At 41.9% G+C, this 25,446-nt stretch overlaps 2 protein-coding genes across 2 annotated transcripts in view; one reads left to right on the top strand and one right to left on the bottom strand.

The window, feature by feature from the left end:
• Window positions 1-3,763, top strand: part of USP9X (ubiquitin specific peptidase 9, X-linked) — a 92,292-nt gene extending 88,529 nt beyond the window's left edge. The window contains exon 44 of the mRNA XM_015418482.1: window positions 1,926-3,763. Coding sequence (XP_015273968.1) covers window positions 1,926-2,060 — 135 coding nt within the window. The 3' untranslated portion in view covers window positions 2,061-3,763. The remainder of the gene's footprint in view (window positions 1-1,925) is intronic.
• Window positions 3,764-11,092: 7,329 nt separating this feature from the next.
• RPL8 (ribosomal protein L8) lies at window positions 11,093-15,386 on the bottom strand. Its single transcript, XM_015418468.1, has 6 exons — window positions 15,292-15,386; window positions 14,017-14,160; window positions 13,093-13,234; window positions 12,770-12,988; window positions 11,773-11,888; window positions 11,093-11,389 (listed from the first exon to the last, which is right to left on the bottom strand). Exons 2-6 carry the CDS (start codon window positions 14,152-14,154, stop codon window positions 11,231-11,233), a joined length of 774 nt encoding a protein of 257 aa, XP_015273954.1. The 5' UTR covers window positions 14,155-14,160; window positions 15,292-15,386; the 3' UTR covers window positions 11,093-11,230.
• Between the last annotated feature and the right edge of the window lie 10,060 nt (window positions 15,387-25,446).

The raw sequence follows: 25,446 nt of genomic DNA, 5'->3' as shown, positions 1-25,446 counted from the left end.
GAATGACGTCAAAGGTTAAATAAATAACGTAGCCAATGTTCTACTGACTGCCAGGAAACCTGCTACGCGAAGGTCCTACCATTATAAATGGCAACGATTCCGTTCTTCCCTAGGTGATGATGCCTCTCGAGCCTCCTCCGCAGGCCTTGAGAAAGTTTTCCAATTCCTCCTGTCCCTAGCTGACTCGGGACTTTCCTATTCATCGTTAAGAGTTTATTTGGCCGCAATTTCGGCCTACCATGTTCACGTCAACGGATGCACCATGTTTTCACATCCACTTTCGAAACATTTTTTTAAAGGTTTGTTACACCTCTACCCTCCTGTCAAGACTCCTGTCACTCCCTGGGGTCTTCCTCTAGTCCTTTGTCAACTTACGAGGAAACCCTTTGAGCCACTCGCAACTTGCGATATGAAATTCCTGTCTTGGAAGACGGCCTTTCTAGTGGCCATCACCTCTGCAAGGCGAGTTGGAGAAATACTGGCTTTCCGGCATAACACGCCTTATTTGTCATTCTTGCCAGACAGCGTCCGCCTTGTCATCTGTGCATTCACACCACCCGCCCTCCTTCCCTGCTGCTGTCAGCTTCTACATTTTCAATAGGAGTTGATTTGTGGCGGTTCAAAGGAACTGCGCCCTCCCCTCTGGGCATGCGCGGTGGGGTTCCTGCGCATGCCCGAGGTCTGGGTGCGAAAATCCGTTAAAAGAGTTTGCTACAATGCCAATCGATCCAGCGCGTGCGCACTAGATCCCCATGAGTGTGAATGCACAGATGACCACTCGAAGATCATCAGTTACAGGTAAGCAACCTGTTTTTCTGTCTCCCACTACTCTCGGAAGCACTCTAGAATGGAAACCTGTGATTACAAAATGCCCAGACTCTCACAAGATTGCAAGGAATAATTGAAAGTTTGATTTTTGCTCTGTTCTACAGTTAATATATAGTACTATTTGAGTAAGTAGTCCCATGGCATGTAATTAGTAGAATCAAGCTCAAAGATGTGTTGGATGCTTACTTTTTTAATGCTTTCTCAAACCAAAAATAAAGTATGAAATATGTTAACCATGAGCACTGAGTGCCAAATTCAAGTGTGCACACAGAAGATTCTTTTAAAAGCCAAATGCCCTGAAAAATGTAGTTCTGAACTTTTAAAATGGCCTCTGGCATTGCTCACATTTGTGAGTTGTAGACAACTGCACTGTTCCTTTATCTTTCCTAAATCATTGTATATACCCCAGATCTGTTAATTTCCTCTCATGCTCATTTTCCTTCATCTCGCTTTCTTTACTGATGTTCTCAGCAGAGCAGTTGGTAAGTGATACAGAACTCCTCCAAAGTTAAACCACATTGTATCCACCAGCTCCCTTAGCGTGTGGTGTCTTCACTTTCTCACGAGCTGGCTTTTTCACCTCTAACAGGCACAGTAGCTGTCTTTTAATTACAGATATAGTTTTGTAATTGATCTAACTTCATATTACACCAGGATATGTAAATATTTCACACTGGTCAGTTTAGTAGGTGTATTTAAAAATAGTGTGCATTGAATGCAAAGTACCTATAGCCTTTTTGGGTCAGTTCATCTTAAGTGTACCATCTGTACCCTTGGAAGAAAGGTAGTTTCCTGTTTATCAGTTCCTGCTTTCCTGTGCCAATTTAAAAGTACTTTTTCCTCACTCTCCTTTTCAAAGGCTGACTTTAATTAAAGGTATTCATGTCAGTTGGGCAGCATTTTTCACTTCTTGGTTAAGCTTTTGCATGAATTTGGAATTCAGTTTTTGTGTGCAATAACTTTAGCTCTCACTTTCAGTGCAAATTTATTCTAAATTTGTAACAGGTCTGGAAGAAGCCACTTTAAAGTACAGTGTTGCTAATCTGTTAAACTGCTATTTAAAGACAAAAAAAAATTATTTTATTTTTCTTCTTCAGAATAACCATGTGCATGGACAACCATATACAGGCCCAGCAGCACATCATATGAACAACCCTCAGCGAACTGGCCAACGAGCACAAGAAAATTTTGAAGGCAGTGAAGAAGTTTCACCGCCTCAGACAAAAGAATAATGGAAATGCACATAAATTAACTTGTTCCATCAAGACTGTGCACCCAGGCCTTACAGTCCAACTTTTCTGTTTCTGGCTAATATTTAGAGAGAAAAAACTATTCCTAATCAACATGGAGTGAAGAGTCTATTCACTGTCTTATCTGCAGAAAATTGCTGTCAATATATAACCTGCCTGCAGTGGAAAGTGTATAGTGTTTTGTAATAAATGGCCTGATGCTAATGTGTAAATGGCAAAGGTGTATATAGTATATTAATGTTTGACTGTTAATTCTTAAGCAAGAAACATTTTTTGTCTTGATGAGACTCACAGATCTACAACAATTAATTTCTTGATATATCCGCTGCGCTCTACAACCAGTGTTGCCTGCCTTAGGGCAGTTGGATCAACTCCTTTCCAAAAGAAAAAAAGAAAAAAATAGCAAGCCTCTCCATGTCAACCACAAAAATAGTTTCATGTAATTCTTTGCCACTGGAGTCGATTTTACTATGAGCAACGTAATGACTGGTAACCTTTTAATTATTTGGTTGATGTGGAAAATTGGTGATGTAACATTGTTTCTAGGTCTTTTTTCATTGCCTTTTTCATTCTGGTATTAGGTTAATCACTTTGAAGCTATAGTTAAGCTGTAACATTTAGCATGGCTTCACACCAGGTTAGTGTAGCCAGTGAGGGAAGAAAAATTACAGTTGTCTGAAGGTGACAACTGTGTTCTTCAGAGCCTTTTCTTCTGACATCTAGATTATTAAATGGGAGGGGAGGGTTGGGCAATGTGACAAACAGGTGGTTTTCAGTTGCACATATGTTCCTCACATCTAATGTTTTCGACAGTTCTGTCTCTGGGTGGGATAAAAGAACACTTAGTTTTCAGTAATAGGAAATTAAAAGATTTAAAACAAATATGCAAATTTTTGCTATGCCAGGATGCCTGGAGCATAATAGACTGTATTTGGTGTGCTTGTTTGTTTCTTTGGTAGAGCTTATTTGATAAACTTCTAACACTTTCCTTTCTACTGCATTGCAGTGAAGCGGAAGTCAACAAAATCACACAATACTTGTGAGTGCCACTGCACCAAGTTAACTTGCTGGTTTTCTGCTCGTTCACAATTCTACTTGAAAACAAGAATTGTCTTAGCTCTTTATCCATTATAAAATAAATCTTAAACTTAGATGCAGGGTTTGATTATTAAAAGGAAAACTACTGGTTAGTCGAATACAAATCTGAGGTATCTCTCTATTCCAGAGTAAGCATTTGTTTAAAGACTTCAAGGAACGCATCAGTAAATACTGTATTTAAATTAAAATTGGTAACTTGAATGTGTGTAATTATTTTGGAACCTGTCGAAACCAAATACCCCTGCAAAACAGATACAGCCCACCCTATACTATTTAAATATTTGCTGTTTTATTTTATAGAAATTATTTTGCTGAATTCACAAATAGAATTTGATTTAAGAAGACCATTTTTGTCCTGTGGTGTGTGTGTGTGCTTTTTTTTAAACAGACTGCACAGGTAGTTGAATTCTGTGCACTATACTGAATTCTGGAGCTTCAGTCGCATTGAGATTTGGTGGACAGAAATTTGATCCTTGACGAGAATAAAAAAGGAAAACTGTAATAGTTTCTTAATGTGACTATCTTGTACTTTTGTATGTTTTATATATACATATATATTTAATGAGCACAAGCTTGGTGGTATTTTTTACAACTGAGAATACAAAAAACACTGCTAATCAAACTGACAATTTGTAGTTGAAATGAAAAAGTGAGAGAATCACAAGTGCATTCTTTTGCATTTAGTGTAAAAAGATAGTCTGAAAACATTTCTAAATATTCTGTGTAGCAGTGATCACTTTACCCTTCCAGGTTTTCTCTAGCATTCATATTAATTGTTATGTTTTAAATAGCATTTAATAGGATTGGTTGCCAACCTTTGAGTGAAACATTCCCCATGTATTGGGTATGTTTAGTTTAACTCAAAATATTAGCCTGCTTTTGTATTAGAGCTGCAAAAGAATTTATATTCACTTAGACCAGTAATTACTGTTAAATGTGTTACAAAGACTATCTTCTGATACAGAAACGTGGAACTTGTTAATTCAGCCTGGTTGAGGGAGTAATTAAGCATTAAATGATTGTGGGAAAACGTGTTTTAAGAAAACCAAGGCTGTAACTTTCCTCATCATAGAGAATTACTCTTTAGATGACCAGTTTGGGGGTATTATGGTTAATTTTTTCCCCTGGAAGAGAATCTTTGAAGATTAAATTTAATGTGTATTAGGAACCTTAGAATACCCCCTAACTGTTGGCAGAGTTTCTGTTTATTAATTTAAGTAAGAATGTTCTTAACCATAATTAATGCATGCTTCTGTCAGAACTTTGGCAGTAGTCACTCTCTAAAGCTGTAATATTATACCTCAATCATGGCACATATTTTTAAAATTCCTTAAAGTGCCTAAAGGTTTTATTTTACTTTTGCCAGTAATTATTGAATCCTAATTTGTTGGTAACCGTTAATGGAAAATCCTTGGGATAGGATCCAGTCCACTTTTTCACTCAGTCTCGCCCAATTCTCTTCCTTATAAGCTGCAGCCCTCCTCATACATCACACATTGCTTATAACCATGCAGGTCATGTGATCCCCCAGCATAGCCAAAGGAAACACCTCCATCATTTTTCATCTGCAGAAAAACTGGTTGCATCCAACCCCATCTTCCATAAGCAATCTAACCCCTCGGGAACCTAATCTTGCATTTTTTCCTTAACAGTTTGACATTAAATACTTATAGTGAACATATGTGGGAAATTTTTTTAGTGTGTATGTAATGAGCGTGTGTATGTAAGCAGTTGAACCTTACCAGAGGTAGGTCTGTGTACAAATTATTTACCATTGTCTTCAGTGAGTAAAATTTAAAATTTTATTTTTGCCAGGCACAGCTAAGCCAACCTAGTGATGTTGGTATGTATGGCTGCCAACTTGCTGGACTTTGTTATGTATAATCACTTTGGGAGAGCTTTTGATTGCCAAATGTCAGAGACCCTGCTTTCAGTTTTCTGTCTCAAAACAAAAACCCAACAACAAACCCCTAGATTTTCTTTGTAGTTGTGGGGGAAAATTGAAAGGATGCCTACAGTGTCCTCTGAATATTTTTTTAAAAAAATACAATATGGAATTTTAAATTTCATAATTCTTAAGCTAGTGTCTCTTCAAATGGACTAGAATTTTTGAAGAACTGACTTAAGCCTCAGTAGATTTATTGGTTGGTTTTCCCCAACAAAAGTTTGTTTAGTTGGACTTCTTGCAGCTGGCTATGTATCAGGACTGAAATATGAAAATCACTGATATGTTAGTGAATTAAAAAGGGAAATAAATTGGTGTTTGAAACTGAGAGGTAAGAACAGAATGAGTAGGTTGTCCGTACGTACTATGCCTTTATGTAGAGGTGAAGGTGGTCCGGCACCACCCACCACTGGGTTTTCCAGGATGGAATCACACTTTATGGACTAGCAGCAAAAAAAAATAATTTGTGTTCGTTTCCATGTTTTCTAGATAACATTTTCCTAGTTCCCTAGATAATTACTATCCCCTGGAACATCTCTTGCACACATTACATGTTTCACTTCATGTCCCATCAAATAGTGAGTAGTGTCTGATAATATACTAATGCTATCATGGGTCAAATGCCTTAGGAAGAACTTTTTGTATTGACTCGCAATCCTCAGCTGAGACAGACCAGTCAGCAGCATATTGTCATGTGTCAGTCAAGTGCTGTGAGTGCATGTGTGCACTGCCCCTCAGCCTGTTATCTCTCCTTGGCCAGCAGGAAAGTGCCCTTGTCACTTCAAGTCTCTCCGTACATTAGAACATCCCTAAAAGAACAGGGAAGTATTTTGTTGTGTTGAACTTCTATAGTTAAAGCACCATCTGTTTCAGACTTGCATGCAAGTAGGGGTTAGTGGAGCTTGACTAGAATGTCTGAAGAAATTGCTGTCCTTGGAAAACTGCATGCAGCATGAACATTGTTGCAGAAAGGAAAATCTGCCATTATGAATAAACACTTGTGCAAATACTGTTACATCTCCAGTTTTTGTTTTACTAAACAGTCGGCTTGATTACTGGTGTCAGTGAAATATTAAACTCAACAGGGTTTATTTGCTGCATTATAACAGCAAGTGGACTTTCTTTTATTTGTTGTATCTGTAACAGCCTCATTACAAGAGAGGTGTACTAGATTACCTGAAGCTGTTTGGGGCACTTTCCTTCTCCTGGCCTATGAAGACCCTTGAAGTTCATAAAATTAGTTTAGATGGTGTAAACATCTGTACAGCTGTAGAGTTGAATTACAGGAATCTTGGATGCTTAACAATAATATAAAATAGTAAATTGAAAGGTAAATTATGACTTGCTCTGTAATGATAATTGTGCTTAAATAACCTCAGAGCAACAATCTTTTGTAACTGTTTTTGTGCATGAATTCCACAACTATATTAATCTCATTGGGCTGTATATTTACTACCTGCATATACCTTGTTACCTGGTTTCAAAACTTAGCTACTAATTAGTAGCTGCTTCACCCATGCATTTTGCTGTACATGCTAAGCAGTCCCAGGCCATCCATAGAAATGCATTACTGACAAACTTAACGAGATCAGCCACCAGCAAATCCTGTGGTCTCCATGGCTGAAAATGATGGTTCTATCGTCATGGGTATTGCTGCTGGCTGTACATCTGACTGCCCAATATAGAAATTCTATCACTTTATACACCTGAAGACAGACAATACTGCTTGTGTACAGCAAAACATCAGTGTGTAAAAGGGTTTTGTTGATTATATGACTTCAGAACAAGGTGTGAAAAAGCCTTGAACATCTCATAACTGCTACGGTCACTCTTTTGCCCTATTTTCTTTCCCTCAGTACTTTATTTTCCAACTTTTTGTTAGCATTTAAGAATTGTCTAGGATTTAATGCTAATTATTGGATCAAATTAGCTAGCTTCTAAACCTACATTTCACTATCTACTACTAAAACAGCTCTCTACAAAACTGCTGCTGTCCTGGTCTTATGCGGGCGGCTGGCTGGCTGGCTGGCTGAATACATCATTTGGTCTCTGTATACCTCAAGGCCTTTCTGCGTTATTTGGATCTCTGTTTCCTTTTGGTTCTTAGTGAATTGTGTTGCATATTCCAGTTGACTCCTGTTCCGGTCTCAAATGCATCACTAGTCTTGATACTTTGTTTCTGTTTTTGAAACTTCAACTTGCTTCTAGTTTATAACCTCAGGCTGGAAAAAATGCTTTGAAAACAATTTAGAACCCTTCTCAGCTACTTTCCTTGGAAGGCTGCACTGCGATCGGAGATGCAGGTTTCTGTTCCAACAATGGCAAGCTCTGGAGCCAAGGGCAGCATTTTCTCTGAAGTGTTCAGTTGTAAGATTGACAACTGGGGCCAAACATCAGCATCAGAGCCATCTTGGGTCTTGGTGCTCCAGTTGCTGACTCATGTTTTTATTAATTTCCATTATTGTAGGAGGCATCAGTGTCTGAGTGAACGAATGTTGAAATACACTGGCTACACTTGATTTTTCTGTGGGTTATGATGTATAGGACTTTTTCCCCACAAAGTTCTTTTTGACGTACATGAAACATTCTGCATTTCGCATCTCTAGAACAGCACTGTTGCCACTTTCCTTATATATACTTGTGGAATGGAGCAGGACCAGATTTTGACAACAGTATTTCATAAGCACTGACTACAGCTGGAATTAATACTGCATACTGAAGAAGAAAAACTGAGATTAGAAATAAACAAGAATAAAAATCTTTTGCCAAAGATTTTAATTGGAAACCGTGTTTCTATTCACGTGTTGACGAGACTGATGTAAATACAAATTGCATGTTCCCTTATATTTTTGAACAAAATGTAATTATAAAGTTGTTTCTTGGGAAAGCAGCTGATGGAAAGCTTCAGCCAGTATCTTAGACGTGTTTTGTCTACTACTACTATTTATAAAGCAGACTTTTCATGAATCTCTTAACATTCCACATCTGAACCTTTTACATATGTAGATGAGCTACAGACTGATAAGTTTTCAGTGTAGGTTTTTGCCACCTAGATTTATTGGCTATAACCAACAAGATTGTTGTATATGGGAGAAAAGTAGTAGTAATGAATTTCTCTTGAAATATTTTGTTCTTGCATGATGCTAACTTAACAGACTTGTATAGCTTTTTGGGAAGAAAACATTTGTAAATACTTTTTTTAAGTATTTTGAACAATAGTTCTGTTTCTCCAAAATGTTATTCAAATGATGCTGTCCTTTTTATTGCCACCATTTTGAATGAATACCTAAAGTGAAACTGGTATAAACAGTTTGCATAACATTTTGCGGTTGCCAATTTCATTTTAGGACTGATGTTTCTTTGTGTTGTGTCCGGAGTGTATTAAAAGCTTGTATGTCACCAATAAATTTCCAAAATACACATTTTCAATTTTGGCTTGAATTCAGACATTTGAACCAAATTACATTTGTGAAATTCAGTCACATTTAACACAGCAAAAGAATAATCAGAAATAATTTCTGTTGTATTTACTCCAATCCTTTAGTTTTGCGTGACCTCGCAGCACTTTCCTCTGGTATAAGAAGCCACATGTCACCAGAAGGCTGCTTATGCGAAAGTGGCATCTGTGGAAAGGATCCCAACCCAAGTTACATTTTAGCACATGCAGTGATCTTAGCTTTGTAAAGGAAATCTTTTCTAGGGGTTAATTCAGTGATAATGGCTTAGAAACAGATAAACAGTTTAATGGATGCAAGGACTTCTGCCTGCAGAGCACTATTTTCCTGTCTCCCTCCTATCCTGAAGTGCTATTCCTGGGCATCTCTCTCCCAGGAACAGGATTTGGGGGTAGGGGTTCTTAGGGTTGCTGCAGGAGGGAGAAAGTAAACATTCGTGTTAGTCTGGCTCCAACCCAATGTTAATCAGTGGGGCTTCTTCACTGAGATGATTTTCCTGCCTTTGAGTATTTATAACTTATTTTTACTCATAAGCGCAGTTAGGAATTTCAGCCTTGAAGCTCCACTGTATGTATCCTGCTTCAGCATAACACTGTAAACTAGTCTTAATTTTTTTCCAATCAAAAGTGCTATGGTATTTTAGTATATTTGCTAATACTACCTGTTAAGAATTATCTACACACCCCAGCTTATTGCGTAACCCTATGAAATAATTCTGATCCTTGAAAATTTGTGGGGATAAAACAGTTGCTGTAGTTAACAGATGTTACCTTATGCATTTTGCTTCACGGATTCAGTCTTTTACCTGCAATTCTAAAATTGAGTATGTAGTCTATTTACCCCATCTTCTGGTAGACTCAAGAGATAACTTGCCACAGTAGAAGAAATTTAAAGGACACAATTTATCCAATGTCTTCTTTTTCTCTCTGCCCACCACCACAGAACTTCCATTCTCCACCTTTTCATATGATTGTTGTGCACACCTTTACCACTGCTTGTCTTTTTAAAGGGCTAGAGATGCTTTGGTAGTTTTCATGCACAAACTGAACGATATGAAAAGGTGGAAAATGGAAGTTCATTTGACATAGATATAAGGGAAGTCTGAATAGCTGCTTTATACTGCACTTATATTTATTGGTCATTTTGAAAATTACTATAAGTAGCCATTGAGTAAGGTCATCATTTTACTCCAGCAGCAGCATTTTTCCCCCTGCAGGCTTCCATGGCAAGGTGTATATTATCTAATAAAAGGGATGAGCATAAACTGATTTACGAACCAGTTTTTCTCAGAGGTTTGTGGAAGCAGTTCGTGGGCCACCTAGCAGCCATTAAACCAGTTTCGCTCCCTCCCGCCCCACTTCCAAGCAGGGGGAAGCGAAACTGGCCTCTGAAATGGCTGCCAGCCATTAAACCAGTCAGGTTTGTTCCCCCTGCTTGGAAGCAGAGCAAAATGGACCAGCTTAGCCCGGGAACATTCCCTTTAAATGGGCTTTGATAGTTGGCACCGCATGGGAGTGGTCCAAGTGCAGAATTCACCTGAACTTGCCGCTTGGACTTCTTTCCCACGCGGCACCTGCTTGCAAAACCCATTTATTAAAGTACCTTTTAAATGTGTTTCGGAAGATCTCCCCCCGCCCCTTCCATTCTGCTGCCATCAGGGAGCTGCCCCCAGCAGAGGGGGGAAGATCCACAAACCTCACAACCCCGAACTGGTTTTCAAACCGGGATGGGGGCAGGGGGTTTGTCCCGGTTCATGCCCATCCCTACTGTTCAATAGTTTCATAGACCTTGCATAACTGTCCTGCACATTTTATGCCAACCTTTCTCTAGAGAACTGCAGAGCAATCAATGGGACAGATCAGCTAAGGTCTTGGCTGTTAACTTTACTACCGTACAAACTAGAAAGCATTAGTGTGTCCCCACAAGTCCTGCCTCATGATTGGAGGGGGAAATTGTAAAAAGCCTATTGCACCAGCAGAACCACTCATGTAAGTCTGGATCCAATTCCATTTACATCTGTTCTTACTTTAGTGGGAGTTCTAGACATCTTGGCATACCTGATTAACCAGGTTACCATCTTGACCAATTACACCTTTAAGGTCATTGACTGGGTAAGTAGCACCCAGAATTGCCTGACTTGACAGTTTTTATATCAAATCATGAACACTGCCCCCAACCATCAAACTACCTTTGAAACTTCCTACTGTTTTACAGAGAATTTGTCAGGGAGAAAGAAGTTCACACTCCTCTACCAGAAAAAAACTCTTAAAAAGATCCTTTGGGTTTAGGGAGTTAGACAAGATCCAACAATGAAACTTCCAATTTAAGTCTGTCTGTGTATGATAGGATATCATGTTTTGTATCTGACTTCAAGTTAGAAGTAAACAGAGAATACTGATGCACAATACTCTAGCCCCTTGGCTATAGTGATTTGTGAGAAAGTAGAACCATTACATCACTAAAGGAAGTATAAATGTTACTGGGAACATCAAGAATAAAGCACTAATTTACTTGCATGCTGTACTCAAATTCTTTTAATGTAAAATTAAGACAGTTCATCTAAGTCTTGGTAAATTATAATACAAAAGAAGAGTCTGACACAATTTTACCAGTCTCACAAAATTTATTTCTCTATGAATGCTGAACTAAAGGCCTTAGTTCTCTTTCTCCTGCACAGTCTTTGTTCCCCGCAGTCTGCCTGTACGACGGGCTGCAATGAGACCAACTTTACGACCAGCTGGAGCATCTCTCCTGATGGTTGAGGGCTTACCAATGTGTTGGTGGTTACCACCACCAAAGGGATGTTCAACAGGCTGTGGAAGAGAACAGCGACCGAGTCAAAGGCAAAGCAGAATGAGTTTCTCTATAAAAGATGGCACTTCAAAAACATAAACCCTGGCACTGGAACTCTGTGTGGCAACCATTAAATTACATTTTGTGAGAGGAGGAAACAGCTACTTGGACTGGCTAAAGGCCTGATAACCTTCAAGAAATTTTCCAAGATGCTAGGTTAAGAGAACATTAGTTGTAAGAGTAACATCTAGAAATGTTGGTATGAATCGACCACAAGTACTTCTTAGCATGTGTAACTTAAATATCTGAATTGCTGAGTGTACATTAACATCGCTTGAAATAGGAAAGCAGATAATAGAATAGGGAAAAGGTTAAGAAGGTATTAAATATTCAAATTACTTACATTCATAGCCACACCACGGACACGGGGCCAGCAGTTTCTCTTTGCCTTGTATTTATGATAAGCTCGCCCAGCTTTCAAGATAGGTTTGTCAATACGGCCACCACCAGCAACAATACCTGGAAGATTCAAAAAGACAATTCAGTAAAAGATGAGTTAGCCTAAGCCATAAAAAAGGGGCAACTACACCTGATGAGTTTTTCAAACAAACAGCATCACATTGGCCAGTCAAGTAGCATGCATATATTGCTCAGTTACTCAAGTAATTCAAAACTTTCAATGTACTTCATCACGGAAAATTTTATGGTTACATTTTTGGCCATAGTCACCGCCAAAAGCAGTTTCTGCGAAGGGTTACAAATTCTGTGTAATGAATTCCTAGCATACCATTTGTGTTTATGAAATACACTCTAGCAAGAAGACAGCATTCCATGCGCCTTGGTGTCTAGTCATGCCGGCCACAGAAATGTCTCTGGACAGCGCTGGTTCTTCAGCTTGGAAACGGAGATGAGCACTGCATCCCTAGAGTCGGATTCAACTGGCTTTCGAGCAAGGGAAACCTTTACCTTTACTAAGATATTTTTAACATCTTAAACATTTAGCTATTTAATATTTCATAAATATTCTAGATGTAAGCATATGTAGGTAGGAAGTTCTGGAAACATACTTTCCATTAAAGGAACTTCTAAGGTAGACAATGTGTGATTCTATCCTCATCTGAACAACTGTTTCCTGACAACACATGAAAGAACTGCTGCACACTCCACATCACTCCATCATGTAAGTTAAGAAACTCACTTCACTGTTTTAGCAGCCTCTTAACTTCTTGTACAGCAGTGGACAGTGACAGCCTGCAGAAAGAACTTGTGCAAACCAGCCTCTTCATAGTCTGATTTTTATGCTCACTGAACAAGTAAGGCAGTGTATTTTCAACTTCTCACAGAAGACGTGCAGTTAAAAAGGTTAGAAAAGTGTAACATAAGTTTGGGGTAAAACTTACCAACAACTGCTCTATTTGCAGAGGAGATCACTTTCTTGGAGCCGGAAGGCAATTTCACTCTAGTTTTCTTAGTTTCAGGATTGTGGGAGATAACAGTGGCATAGTTTCCAGAAGCACGAGCTAGTTTACCACGATCACCAGGTTTCTCTTCAAGACAACAGACAATGGTGCCTTCTGGCATAGTGCCAACAGGCAGCACATTGCCAATGTTGAGCTGAGCTAGAAGAGAGGTATTTGGGGTTATACAGAGGCAGTAGGTGTCACTGTGATCCAGTCTGTCTCTCACTATGTTGTATTTCATAGAAATGTTTGTTTTAACTCACCCTTCTTGCCACAGTAAACAAACTGTCCTGTATGAATGCCCTCTGCTGCAATGAACAATTCTGTTCGTTTCTTAAACCTATACGGATCACGGAAAACAATCTTGGCAAGAGGGGCTCCTCGACCAGGATCATGAATGATATCCTAATGAAATAAAATAGCCATTTAAAAATACCTGGAAGAATGAGATCTGATTTCAGGTTTATAACTAGCAATGCTGCCAGTCTGCAGAAGTATTTATTTGTACTTTTCTGTTACTAAAAGGTTATTATTTTTTGAGCCAACAGAATTCTTTATCTAGACTACTGTAAAACCATAAAATGTACAAGCTGCTCCATTAAAGCATCCACATAACAAGAACTGCAAACTAAACGGGGAGGCGCGTATCTGAACAATTTAAATAAGAACCATTTATTTTCATATTCCTTACTACAAGCTTGGCTTTTAATTTGCATGTTAAGTCTTCATCACTTCACTTTTCTCCCCCATCTATCCAATTTGTTGAATTTTTAAAACATCACTTGAGAGCCAGTGTTAAAAAGTACTGAATTAGGACTGGGGAGATTAACATGAAACCTAGAGTGATCTTGCACCAGGGATTACATGATGGGTTTGAAGTATAAAGAAAATTGGAGGGGGGGGGGCTTTTATGCTGCCCTGAGCTCTGTGGAGGAAGATCAGGATAAAACTCTAGTAAGATAAAAATAAAAGCAGAAGCCTGGATTTGTTCTGCGCCCATATTTCAAGAGGCCAGCGGAAACAGATTTTACTCACCATCTTTCCCAACCCATTCTTAATGCTCAAAACATGTTTTCAGAATTCCCAAAATTAACTATTGTTGCTCACGATGGTCCACATCAGCCTGTAAAAAGCTACTCCCATTCAACAGTTTTAAACTCCCCACATCTTCCCAACCAGATACTTACCTTCACAATCCCCTTAATATAGCCATGTCTCTCAGCAAAGTCAACAGCTCTCAGCTTTGCTGGACCTTTCCTGTGCTTCACATGCGCCCTGAACACAGACCCAGCACCTTTTCTTTGGCCTCGGATTACACGGCCCATTGTGTACTGGAGAGAAAAGGTAAAAGAAATTTAAATCACTGTACTTTAGAATATCCTATAATAAAGTGGAGAATGGATTTATACCCCGCCCTTCACTACCCGAAGGAGTCTGAGTGGTTTACACTCCCTTCCCCTCCCCACAACAGACACCCTGTGAGGTAGGTGGGGCTGAGAGAGCTCTTTCGAGGGCTACCCTTGAAGGAACAGCTCTGAAAGAACTTGTAACTGAACCAAGGTCACACCAGCAGCTGTATGTGGATGAGTGGGGAATCAAACCCAGTTCTCCCAGATTAGAGTCTCCCTATATTGACAAAGATTGTGACCAAGTACTAAAAATACACAAGTGGTTCCTGTCAAGATGATGCCAAGGGAGTCTCAAAATCTTTGTTTTTTAAAAGTAGCAGAGACAAGAGTGCCAAGCAATGAATGTTGCACAACAATTTTTTTCTTCTGTGGTTTCAAAGAGGAGATCCTACATAAATCACTTATTTTATATGAATGTGTTTTATGACTACTGCTTTCTAAACCACTAAGTTATTGGTTAAACTAAAACATTTTAGAACGTGAAATGTGACCCCTGGCTAAATGAAACCAAGCAAATTCTATAGTAGTAAGTAGCTCAGTTAATTTGCATCAGACAAAATAGCATTATGGGAGTATCGTATTTATTGTAGAATAGCATAGATAAGGACAACTGACATCTTTGATTTTAAGCCCCAAACTGGAATCCTCGCAGACTGTACCTTAAATGTTCCAAAACTAGGGACAATGCTCAAGGAAAAGAGAGACGAACGCCGCAAATAACGTTAAAAAGCACCACTTTGTCATAGGGTTGTCTTTACCAAATTGTTAAAAAATTATAATCGAAAAGCGCGGAAGTCAAGCGCCCATAAACTGCCCCCCCCCCCCGGGGTTCGGTTTTCCCCCTCCCCCGCACCCCTCCCCGTCCAAGCCCTCTCCAAGGGTCGCGAAGGAGCTTGGCTCATGCTGCCGCGGGAAGCCAATCATGCGATGACGAAAGCACGAAACCTCTGGAGGAAAGCGAGACAAGGAAAGGAGAAGACAAATATGTCCAGCGGAGACCACAGGGGTATCGATGGAGAGGGATGATTTCCCCGGGCCTTTGGCGAGCCTTACCTCAGCCGGAGCCTGATTCAGAAAGAAGGAAGTTCGAGCAGACACGGCACCACGAATAGCTTCCGGGTCTCAATGGAGCGCGGCGAACGTAACAGGCGGACCTGATGCTTCATGGGTAATGTAGTTTTGCTGCAGGGGTACGGAATAAACCCTGAAAAAATGTGTGGTGGTTACAGATGTGTATTCTTCGCAGTTTACCACCAAACTGGATTATGACAGGGCAGGCGATAGAGATTGCCGCTGTCTGTGGCTGTAAATAACCGGCTCACTGTCGTGCAGCCAACCCTCCGCACCACCCACCTACCCATCCTGTGCGCTGAGGGGGGGTTGTGCAGGGGAGAGCCATCCCGCATTTCAGAAAATTGTCTAACGCTGCAGTACAGCCGTATACACACGGACGCACATACGTACTGGCCCCCGGTTATGCGACGGACATAGGGACTTCTTTCTTGCTAAGGTCACCACCAGCATTTCTTTCCGGCATGTAACTTGGCCTTTAAATAGCTGTGTCACAAGCAAATATTCGGCGCATGAAGTTTTGCCTTGGCATGTCGATACAACGGTGAGGAAAAACTCCAACCGTTGAATTTATGTTTGTCGTGAGTCTTGGGGCGGGAGGGGAACAGAAAACCAAAACAGTTTGCAACCAAAACTCCTACAGGTATGGATTAGGAGGTAGACTACACAATTTCTGTATGCTAACATTCTCTTCCTTACTGGGATTAGCTGGTGCAGTAGTACATCATTTGTACAATACTTTCAGTGTTCAAACTATTTCGTATAGGCTACTTTGAAATTTTACAATATGTTTGCAAGGTAGACCACTATCATCACACCCACTCTGCAGATTGGGGGGGGGGCTTATTTATTTCTTTAGATAGGTTAGAGAGAGAGAGAGACTTGCCCAAAGTCTCCTGACATGACAGATTAAGTGTTTGAACATGGGTCTTTACTGCCGCCTCATTTCAACTGGCAGGATAGCAAACACGCAGAGGCAGAGCAAGGGTGGGGTGGTAGGGGCGGTCCGCCCCAGGTGCAGGAAGGCAATAAACTTTGCCTCTGTCCCTTCTTCGCTTGCAAACTTCTTGCTGGCTTCAGAGGAGCTGCTTGGCCACCCTTGATGCAGAATGAATGTAGCGAGCACTAGCTTTGTCTCCATGGTGCACAGTGGCCATAAAATGCAGCAAAGAAATTAATAGCAGCAGCAGCAGACACCAACAAGCCCCAACAGAAGCGATATGGGTGGAAATACTGGGCCCTAAGTGTTACTTATAAGTGGGGGTGTACCATCACCCATTTGATCAAACCCTTCTGGCTGATCTTCAGATGGAGAGGGAAATAAGGGAGGTAACTAAAGCAGATAATATTATTATTCTAGGGAAGTTCAGATACCCCCACATTGACTGGGTTAATGTGTGCTCAAGTCATGCTGTAGAAATGAGATTCCTAGACATCATAAATGACTGTGTACTGGGACAGTTGGTCACAGAGCCAACCAGAGGGGTAATGATCTTGGACTTGGTTCTAAGTGGGTCTCAAGATCTGGTGAGGGATGTAGAGATTGCTGCACCAGTTGGGAACAGTGACCACAATGCTATTAAGTTCAGCATTCAGGTCAATGGAAAGTTACCCCTAAAGTCCAAAAGTGTAATATTTGATTTCAAAAAAGGGAACTTTACAAAACGGAGAAAATTGTAAAGAGGAAGCTGAAGGGGAAACACAAGAGAGTAAAATCTTTAGAGGATGTTTGGAAACTATTTAAAACCACACTAACTGAAGCCCAAATAGAATGCATTCCACAAGTTACGAAAGGCACTGCCAACTCTAAAAGAAGGCTCGTGTGGTTAACAACGCAAGTCAAGGAAGCTATAAAAAGTAAAGAAGCTTCTTTTAAAAGGTAGAAGGTCTGCCCCAATGAATTGAATAGGAGGGACCACAGGCCCTGGCAAAAGAAATGTAAGTCAATAATCAGGCATGCAAAAAGATTTTGAGGAGTGAGTTGCTAAAAGCATCAAGACAAACAATAAACATTTTTTTCAATATATCTGAAGCAGGAAACCAGCCAGAGAAGCAGTGGGCTCTTTTGATGACAAAAGAATAAAGGCATTGCTAAAGGAAGATGGGGAGATGGCAGAGACACTCAATGACTTTTTTGCTTCTGTGTTCACTGTGGAAAGTGTGGGGCATGTACCCATGCCACAGCCCCTATTTTCAGGAAGGGAGTCTGAAGAACGGAGCCAAATTGAGGTGACCAGATATGAAGTTCTTGATCTCCTGGGGAAATTAAAAACTGATAAGTCTCCAGGTCTTGATGGCATACACCCAAGAGTTCTTAAGGAACTCAGATGTGAGACAATTGATCTACTAACCTGTATATGTAACCTATCACTTAATTCAGCTGCTGTACCAGAAGACTGGAGAGTAGCAAATGTGACAGCAGTTTTTAAAAAGGGATCCAAAGTGGCACCAGCAAATTTCAGGCTAGTCAGCCTGAGGTCTGTCCCAGGCAAATTAGTAGAAACTGTCATCAAAAATAGAATTGTTACGCATACAGAGGGACAAAGCCTGCTGAAGGAAAATCAACATGGCTTCTGCAAAAGGAGTCCTGCTTCACCAGCCTTTTGACATTCTTTGAGAAAGTGAACAAGCATGTAGACAACAGTGACCCAGTAGACATTATACACCTGGACTTTCAAAAGGCTTTTGACAAGGTGCCTCACCAAAGACTCTTGAGTAAACTTAGCAGTTATGCAATAAGAGGATGGGTACACTTATGGATTTAAAAACTGGTTAACTAACAGGAAGCAAAGAGTAGGAATCAATGGACAGTTCTCACAATGCAGAGAAGTAAGCGGTGGGGTCCCACAAGGATTGGTATTGGGCCGGTACTATTTAATTTATTAATAAGCTAGGGAAAAGGCGGTTGTGGAAATAAAAGCAACAAGCTCTAGAAAGAAGCTCTGGGTGGGTGCCCTGGCCTTGGGTACTCAACATCAATTTGCTGTGGCAACCTCAGCAGGGTATAATGACACAGAGTCCACCATTTTTTCCAGGGGGAACTGGTTTCTGCCATCTGGAGAGCAGTTGTAATTCTGAGTGATATCCAGCCCTCCCCGGAGATTGGCAACAATGGTTCCCCAGGAGGAAATGGCTGGTTTGGAGGGTGGAGTCTATGACATTGTACCTATCTGAGGCCCCACCCCTCCTCAAACCCCACCCTCTCCAGGCTCCACCCCTTAAATCTCCAGGAATTTCCCAAGCTGGAGGTAGCAACCCTATCTCCTTGCCAGCCAACCATCGATGTACCACTATCTGGTTTCCATCTCTTCCCCCCTCCCTGCAGCCTCTACCTAGGAAAAATATAGTCTTTCTCCACAGTGGGGACCAAAGCAGCTCACATCATTCTCTCCCCCTTTTGATCTACACAATAACCCTATGAGGTAGGTTAGGCTGAAAGTCTGTGAGTGGTCTGAAATCATCCAATTAGCTTCCACAGGAAGAACCTGGTTCTGGTAGACCCTGCACTGAAGTGCTAATTGCTACATCACACTGGTTGTCTTAGGGTGGCCACCTCAGCAGAGTATAATGACACAGAGTCCACCATTTTTTCCAGGGGGAACTGGTTTCTGCCATCTGGAGAGCAGTTGTAATTCTGAGTGATCTCCAGCCCTCACCTGGAGATTGGCAACAATGGTTCCCCAGGAGGGAAAGTACAGTTTTCCTCTGAAATAGGGACTAAAGCAGCTTACATCATTCTTTTCTCCCCCTTTAGACTTACACAACAACCCTGTGAGGTAGGTTAGGCTGAAAGTCTGTGACTGGTCCAAAATCACCCACTCATCTTCCACAGCAAGAACCTGTGTCTAGCAGACCATGCTCTGAAGCACTGACTACTATGCCTAGGCTAGCCAACCTCCAGGTGGAGCCTGAAGATTGCCAGGTATCATAGACTCTACCATAAAATCTCCAGGAGTTTCCCTACCTGGAGCTGGCAACCCTAGTCAGGACTGGCCCCAATGAGTTTTCTCCCAAAGGCCAAAATAGGCGTGGAAAGGGCCTTTTACTGACAGAATCAAGCTTGGCTGCCTAGCAACAGGCACTGAGGGGAAAGTAGGGTTGCCAGCTCTGAGTAGGGAAATACCTGGAGAGCTGGGGGGCAGATCCTGTGGAGGGCAGCGTTTTGGGAGGGGAAGGACTCAGCAGGGTATGATGCCATAGGGAAACTGATCTCTTCCTCGCAGACCCTGCTCTGAAGCGCTAACTGCTACGCCTAGATTAGCCAACCTCCAGGTGAAGCCTGAAGATCGCCGGGTATCACAACTGAACTCCAGACAACAGATTACCCCCCCCCCCCGAGAAAATAACTGCTTTGGATGGTGGCCTTGATAGCATTCTGTTCAGCTGAGGCCTCTCCCCTCCCCAAATTCTGGCTTCCTTAAACTGGCTTTCTTACACACAGAATATCCAGGAATTTTCCAACCTGGAGCTGGCAACCCTAGTCAGGACAGGCCTCAATGAGTTCCTCACAAAGGCCTGGGAAGGGTTTCCTTCTACCAGCAGCCACTGAGGGAAAAGTCAGTCCCACAGAGGAGCCAAGGAAGAGAAGTATCTTCGTCGGGAGAGGCAGCCGTTTGCCAGTAATTCTGATGGGGAACAGTGGCTGAGATGGGAGGGGGCAGGCAAGAGGAGCAGACCCAGCACCCGGCCAGTGGCATGCAAGTACTCTTCAGTGGCGGCTGATGGGCCAATGGCTGATGGAGCGCATTGCGCAGCCAATGGGAGAGCTGGAAAGTGCCACCCCACAACTCAATTATATATAAGGAGATATTGTAATGTGTACCTCAAACTGTTTGACCTCTGAAGAAGGCCCCCAAAAGGGCGGAAATGTGTCAGGTCATTTATATTGGCCCTTGTATTGGCCCTTTTAACAAGGATTTTATTGGGCCCTTGTTTGTTTTTAACTGCCTTTCTAATAAATACATGTATTTTTGTATAATATAAATTTAAACTAGATTTTTAATATTGGCCCTTTATTAGACTTCTTTCTTACCCTTGTGGTTCTTGATTCCAGTTTTTGGGTCAAGTTTGTTTTCCCCTCCCTGTGTTTTACTGCCCGTTCTCACATGCTTTTGGGCAATTGACTGGTGGAAGGAAACGGGGAGGGGGGATAACGCTAGTCATGGCGTTACAAAGTCACATACTTAATACTGTACAATATATGCATTAGGCTTCAAACTTCCATATAGCCTCAGAAATTTAAGTCTGAGCACATTAGTCTTTGCAGGATAGAGGCCTAGGTCTTTGCAGAATCCTCTTCACCAGAAACTTGATGTGGCAAATAAGTACCACAGAACAGATATCATATTGTGTTGGATGGGAATTATTTTATTTTGAGAACAATCCTAAGAAGGTTATTTAGAGAAAAATCCTAAGTAGAATTCTACTGAAGTCCACTCAGTGGGACTTGCCCAGATCGCCCGGAGTTGCGGGCTTGGGTGCCATCAATATGCAGATGACACCCAGCTCTATCTGATGTTGGGCGGCCAGTCGGACTCCGCCCCGGATGACCTTCATTGGGCATTACAGGCCGTGGCTGGTTGGCTCAGACTGAGTTGGCTGAAACTAAACCCAGCAAAGACAGAGGTCCTGGGTCTGAGTTGGATCGGTTCGGGGTTGGGGCTCCCTCTCCCGACCTTCGATGGGGCACCTTTGGTGCCAGCATCGAAGGTTAGGAGTTTGAGTGTGCTCCTGGACTCCTCTTTAACGATGGAGGCCCAGGTGGCAGCCACTGCCAAGTCGCCCTTTTACTATTTTCGGCTGGCGCGGCAGTTGGTCCCTTTCCTAGACCTTGATGACCTGGCCACAGTGATCCATGTGACGGTCACCTCGAGGTTAGACTACTGTAACGCTCCCTACATGGGGCTGCCTTTGTCGCAATTTCGGAAGCTGCAGCTAGTGCAGAATGCTGCAGCCAGGCTGTTGATTGGTCTCTCTAGACGGGATCACATCCAGCCTGTGCTGAAAGTGCTGCACTGGCTGCCAATGGCGTACCGGATTCGCTTCAAAGTGCTGGTTCTTACCTTTAAAGCCCTATATGGCCAGGGTTCGGCTTACCTAAGGGACCGCCTTTCCCCACATGTTCCCCCAAGGGCACTACGGTCGGGGAGTCAAAATCTCCTGGAAATTCCAGGCCCCAGGAACATCAAATTTGCTGCTACCAGGGCCAGGGTGTTTTCGGTGGCGGCTCCTACCTGGTGGAACAAGCTCCCAGAGGAGATGCGGGCCCTGTGGGATCTTGTGCAGTTCCGCAGGGCCTGTAAAATGGAGCTCTTCTGCCAGGCTTTTAAGTAGGAGCCGCCGCCACCACTATTCCATCACCGTTTCTTCCATCACCGCACTTTTACCACCACTTGGGCGGGTATCGTTGGGGTGCGAGACGTTCCTGGTTGAAGATGGGATGACAGTGCTGTTGGGACATATGCTGTTGGTCTGGCATTAAGAACTCCAGAACCCCATCTTGTAATTTACGATCTATGTGACCTTTGGAGCACCGACATTTTAGTGACTTGTATTGTACAGTATTGTTTTATTTTGTTTTTATTGTTTTAACTTTGGCATTTATGCCTTGTTGTAAGCCGCCCTGAGCCTTCGGGGAGGGTGTGATATAAATCCAAAAATAAATAAATAAATACTTTTTAAGGATTACAGCTGGTTATCTCAAACTTCAAAATCTTTCTAATGAGGATTACCATGTAACATAAAAGCATCACTAATTAGGAAATAGTCACTTTTGAGAACAGTGTGTTGGATCTAATGTTCGTTTTTCCTCCAGCAGCAGAATGGGGAGATTTCTCTCAATCCCCCCCCCCCCCATATACACACTGAAGATCCTTTCATTGCACCTCACCACTGTTCCTGTGGGTCTCTGGAGTCCCTGGGCCAGCATGTCAGAGGGTGTGATGGGCTTCAGTGGGAGAAGAGAGCAAAGTTCTGTTTAATGAGCCAGGGTTGTTCTTAAGGTACTCTGGATACACCCCCACATTTTTACATCTGAGAGACAAAGTAATTGTTTATAATGCATAACAAGATATGCAAAGGATTTCAGTTGTAATCATTTTTACAGGAAAATAGATGAATCATTACTGGTCAACCAAGAAATTTTTTAAGAACTTATTTTAAATATATACATATTTAACATTTAAACACCTTTAAAATGTTCCTTTCTTTATGTGTATATATTCTGAAAACATCAGTTTTCAGATGTTTTCAAAATGGTTTCATTCATGGGCTTTAATTCATTCATACTCCTACAGAAATGTAAGCAAATGTTTCAAGAACAGCTTTTACTTGATTCATCCTAGGAGTTTGTTTTTAACTTGCCTTGTTTTTCCCTACTTCATTTCCTTCTGGACCTCCTAACACTTTAATGTCAGCATTGATTTCATAGCATCTTCCCTAGAGGTTTAGTCAAGGCACAAGTGCACAGATGCACGCACCATTTAAAGACCAAGTTCAACATGTTCTTCTTCATAAATATTACATCCAACTGATATGTTTATTGTGCTTTTTAAAAATCACCTTTGTGATGGAAGCACAAAGCTTAGGCAGTGTGTTTTCCCAGTATAATTTTTCCCTCTTCTTTTGAGATTAGATTGATTTGGTCTCAGTTGTTTTGGTTTTGCAGTGAACTCTATAAACACTTGTAGAACTAATGGGATTATCAGTGACTTCACTAGAGACTGAAACATGAGTTGCCAAGAGGGAGAGGGAATTTACAACACCTAAACACCTTTAAAATTTTCTGTAAAGAGTCCATAAACAGTTTCATCCCTGTAAGAAAGGACGGCACATAGAAACAATTGAGAATGTGGTACTTTTATGCAAAAAGAAGAGGAGGAGGAGGAGATTGGATGTATACCCCACCCTTCACTCAGAGTCTCAGAGTGGCTTACAATTCCTTCCCTTCCTCTCCCCACAACAGATACCCCGTGAGGTAGGTGGGGTTGAGAGAACTCTCAGAGAACAGCTCTGAGAAAACTGACTGACCCAAGGTCACTCAGCTGGCTTCATGCGGAGTAATGGGAAAACGAACCCAGTTCTCCAGTGTCCGCTTCTCTTAACCACTACACCAAACTGTGGGTAGCCAAGTTGGAAGGAATGGCTACTTATGCTGCATTGACAGTGACCCGCATTCTGTATACACAGCACTTTGCACATCGACAGATCTGCTTGATCATGTGTACCAGTAGGTTCCTTATCCTTAGATGCTATGCAGGTTCCTCCATGTGAAAAACTTTTTTTCAATTAAAGCTGAAAATTTAGAGGTACTAAAATAGATTAGCATTTTCCAGACTGCATTAAAGTTCCATTTTCATTCCCTGATATTACTGTTTTTTTCCCTTGTGTCCAGACTACTTTGTAAACATCCCAATGTTCTTCCCCGTTTCCTCCCTGTTCCTTTTAAAACTGGTTTCTCCTGTACTTTTCATTTTCATTGTGAAATAAATTTACAAGAAAGCCTGTTCCTGTGAATATGAACATTTCCCCCCGCCTTGAGGATTACCACCCAAACTCACTTGAAAGGGTGGGCTTGGGTAGTTAGTTTTTTAAATTTCCATGCCTAACCTGGATAGCCCAGGCTAGCCCAATCCCATCAGATCTCAGAAGCTAAGCTGGGCCAGCCTTGGCTAGTGTTTGGAAGGGCAAGCTCCAAGGAATACCAGGGTCGTGACGCAGAGGCAGGCAGTGGCAAACCACCTTTGAAACAGCTAGAACTTCTGGCTGCCAGACAATCTTAGGATCTCCTGGCTATTCTACACACAGTGCCATACAATTATTATTATTATGCATGCCAGCAGTGAAACAAGCAGTCATCCCCATTAGGAGTGCTGACACCAGCAGCCAATCATTGCCCTCTGTTTCATTCAAGCTCCAGAGCAAAAACACGTGGAGCCATTTTCATCAGGGAAAGGGGGCACAAAATCTTCCAATGCAAACAGGGAAAGGGAGCCCGCTCTGAGGGGATGGGGGAATCCAGAGCTTCTTTATGTGTGATCTTTAGTTTCCTTGGGCAAGATTGAGTTTGGACATGTAGGGTCTGATTAAAAGGCATGCCTGAAACCCCTGAAATACACAGCTCCCTGGAGTTCATGGCTCCTTAAGCCTGCTGCACTCCTTAGCACATGTGCAAAACAAAACAAACAAACAGAAACACCATCTTCGAATGTTAATCTGAAGGGATGGAAGGTTGACAGAGAAAGACTGAAGAAAAATGGTCAATGTGAACCGATCACACCAAAAGCGTGATCATTGGAAGCCCCATGACACTGACAAAAACACAAGATGTGGCTACCATCTGGAAAATGCCATTGTTATAAAGTGAAAGTGACGTCAATTTCTAATTTTGTAAAAAAAAGCCCCCCAAAGCCCTCTGGTAGTTGTGGAAATGGTGGCTTTTGACTTTGGACTGTGTTCATGACCCAACCAAACCAGACTGCCTATGGGTTACGCACACTGGAACTGCTGTACCTCCCTCTACCTGCTTGGCATGCTTCGCCTACCGTGCCGCCATTGACATGATCGCCCTCATCTAGGATCAATGGACTTATGGTCCTGACATACTGGACTTTCAGCCCAGCAGTCAGGAAAGGGGGGAAATGTGACCATGTGTGTTTGCTATTGCATTTGTCTGTACTGTGCTAAATGCTGTGTCTGTAAATGTCTGTATGTCTGTGAATTTGGGACCCAGGGATTACTGCTGTGTTTGCTGCAATGTTTGTATGCTTTGCTGTACATCTCCTGCCTGCACCTGGATGAGCAGTGCTTCTGTTTCCTGCTACAGGACACGTGATCCCCTGCACCTTCCCAGAGTGCCTCTGGACAAAGAAGACCAGCGCCATTATGCACAATGAGAGACTTGGAGAAACAACAGGTTTCGCTACCATTGCTGATCTGTGGGAAACCACGTAACCCGGCCTCCTTTCTGGTATTGGCATCACAAAGAAAACTTCCTTTATTGCCTGGACCAAGAGCATCTCTCTCTGCAAGTCAAAGGTCGCCCATGGAAACAAGCGTTCACACCTGACCACATGGCTCTATCTTTGAAGTCAGGGCAGAGCATCTGCATATTGCCCCTGCCCCTCATTAGGAGGTCAC

Source organism: Gekko japonicus, unplaced genomic scaffold (genome assembly GCF_001447785.1).
Source record: "Gekko japonicus isolate JY-2015 unplaced genomic scaffold, Gekko_japonicus_V1.1 scaffold202, whole genome shotgun sequence".
Lineage (NCBI taxonomy): Eukaryota > Metazoa > Chordata > Lepidosauria > Squamata > Gekkonidae > Gekko > Gekko japonicus.
The sequence above is the reverse complement of the archived record's forward strand: the minus strand, read 5'-3'. Positions and strand labels throughout refer to the sequence as shown.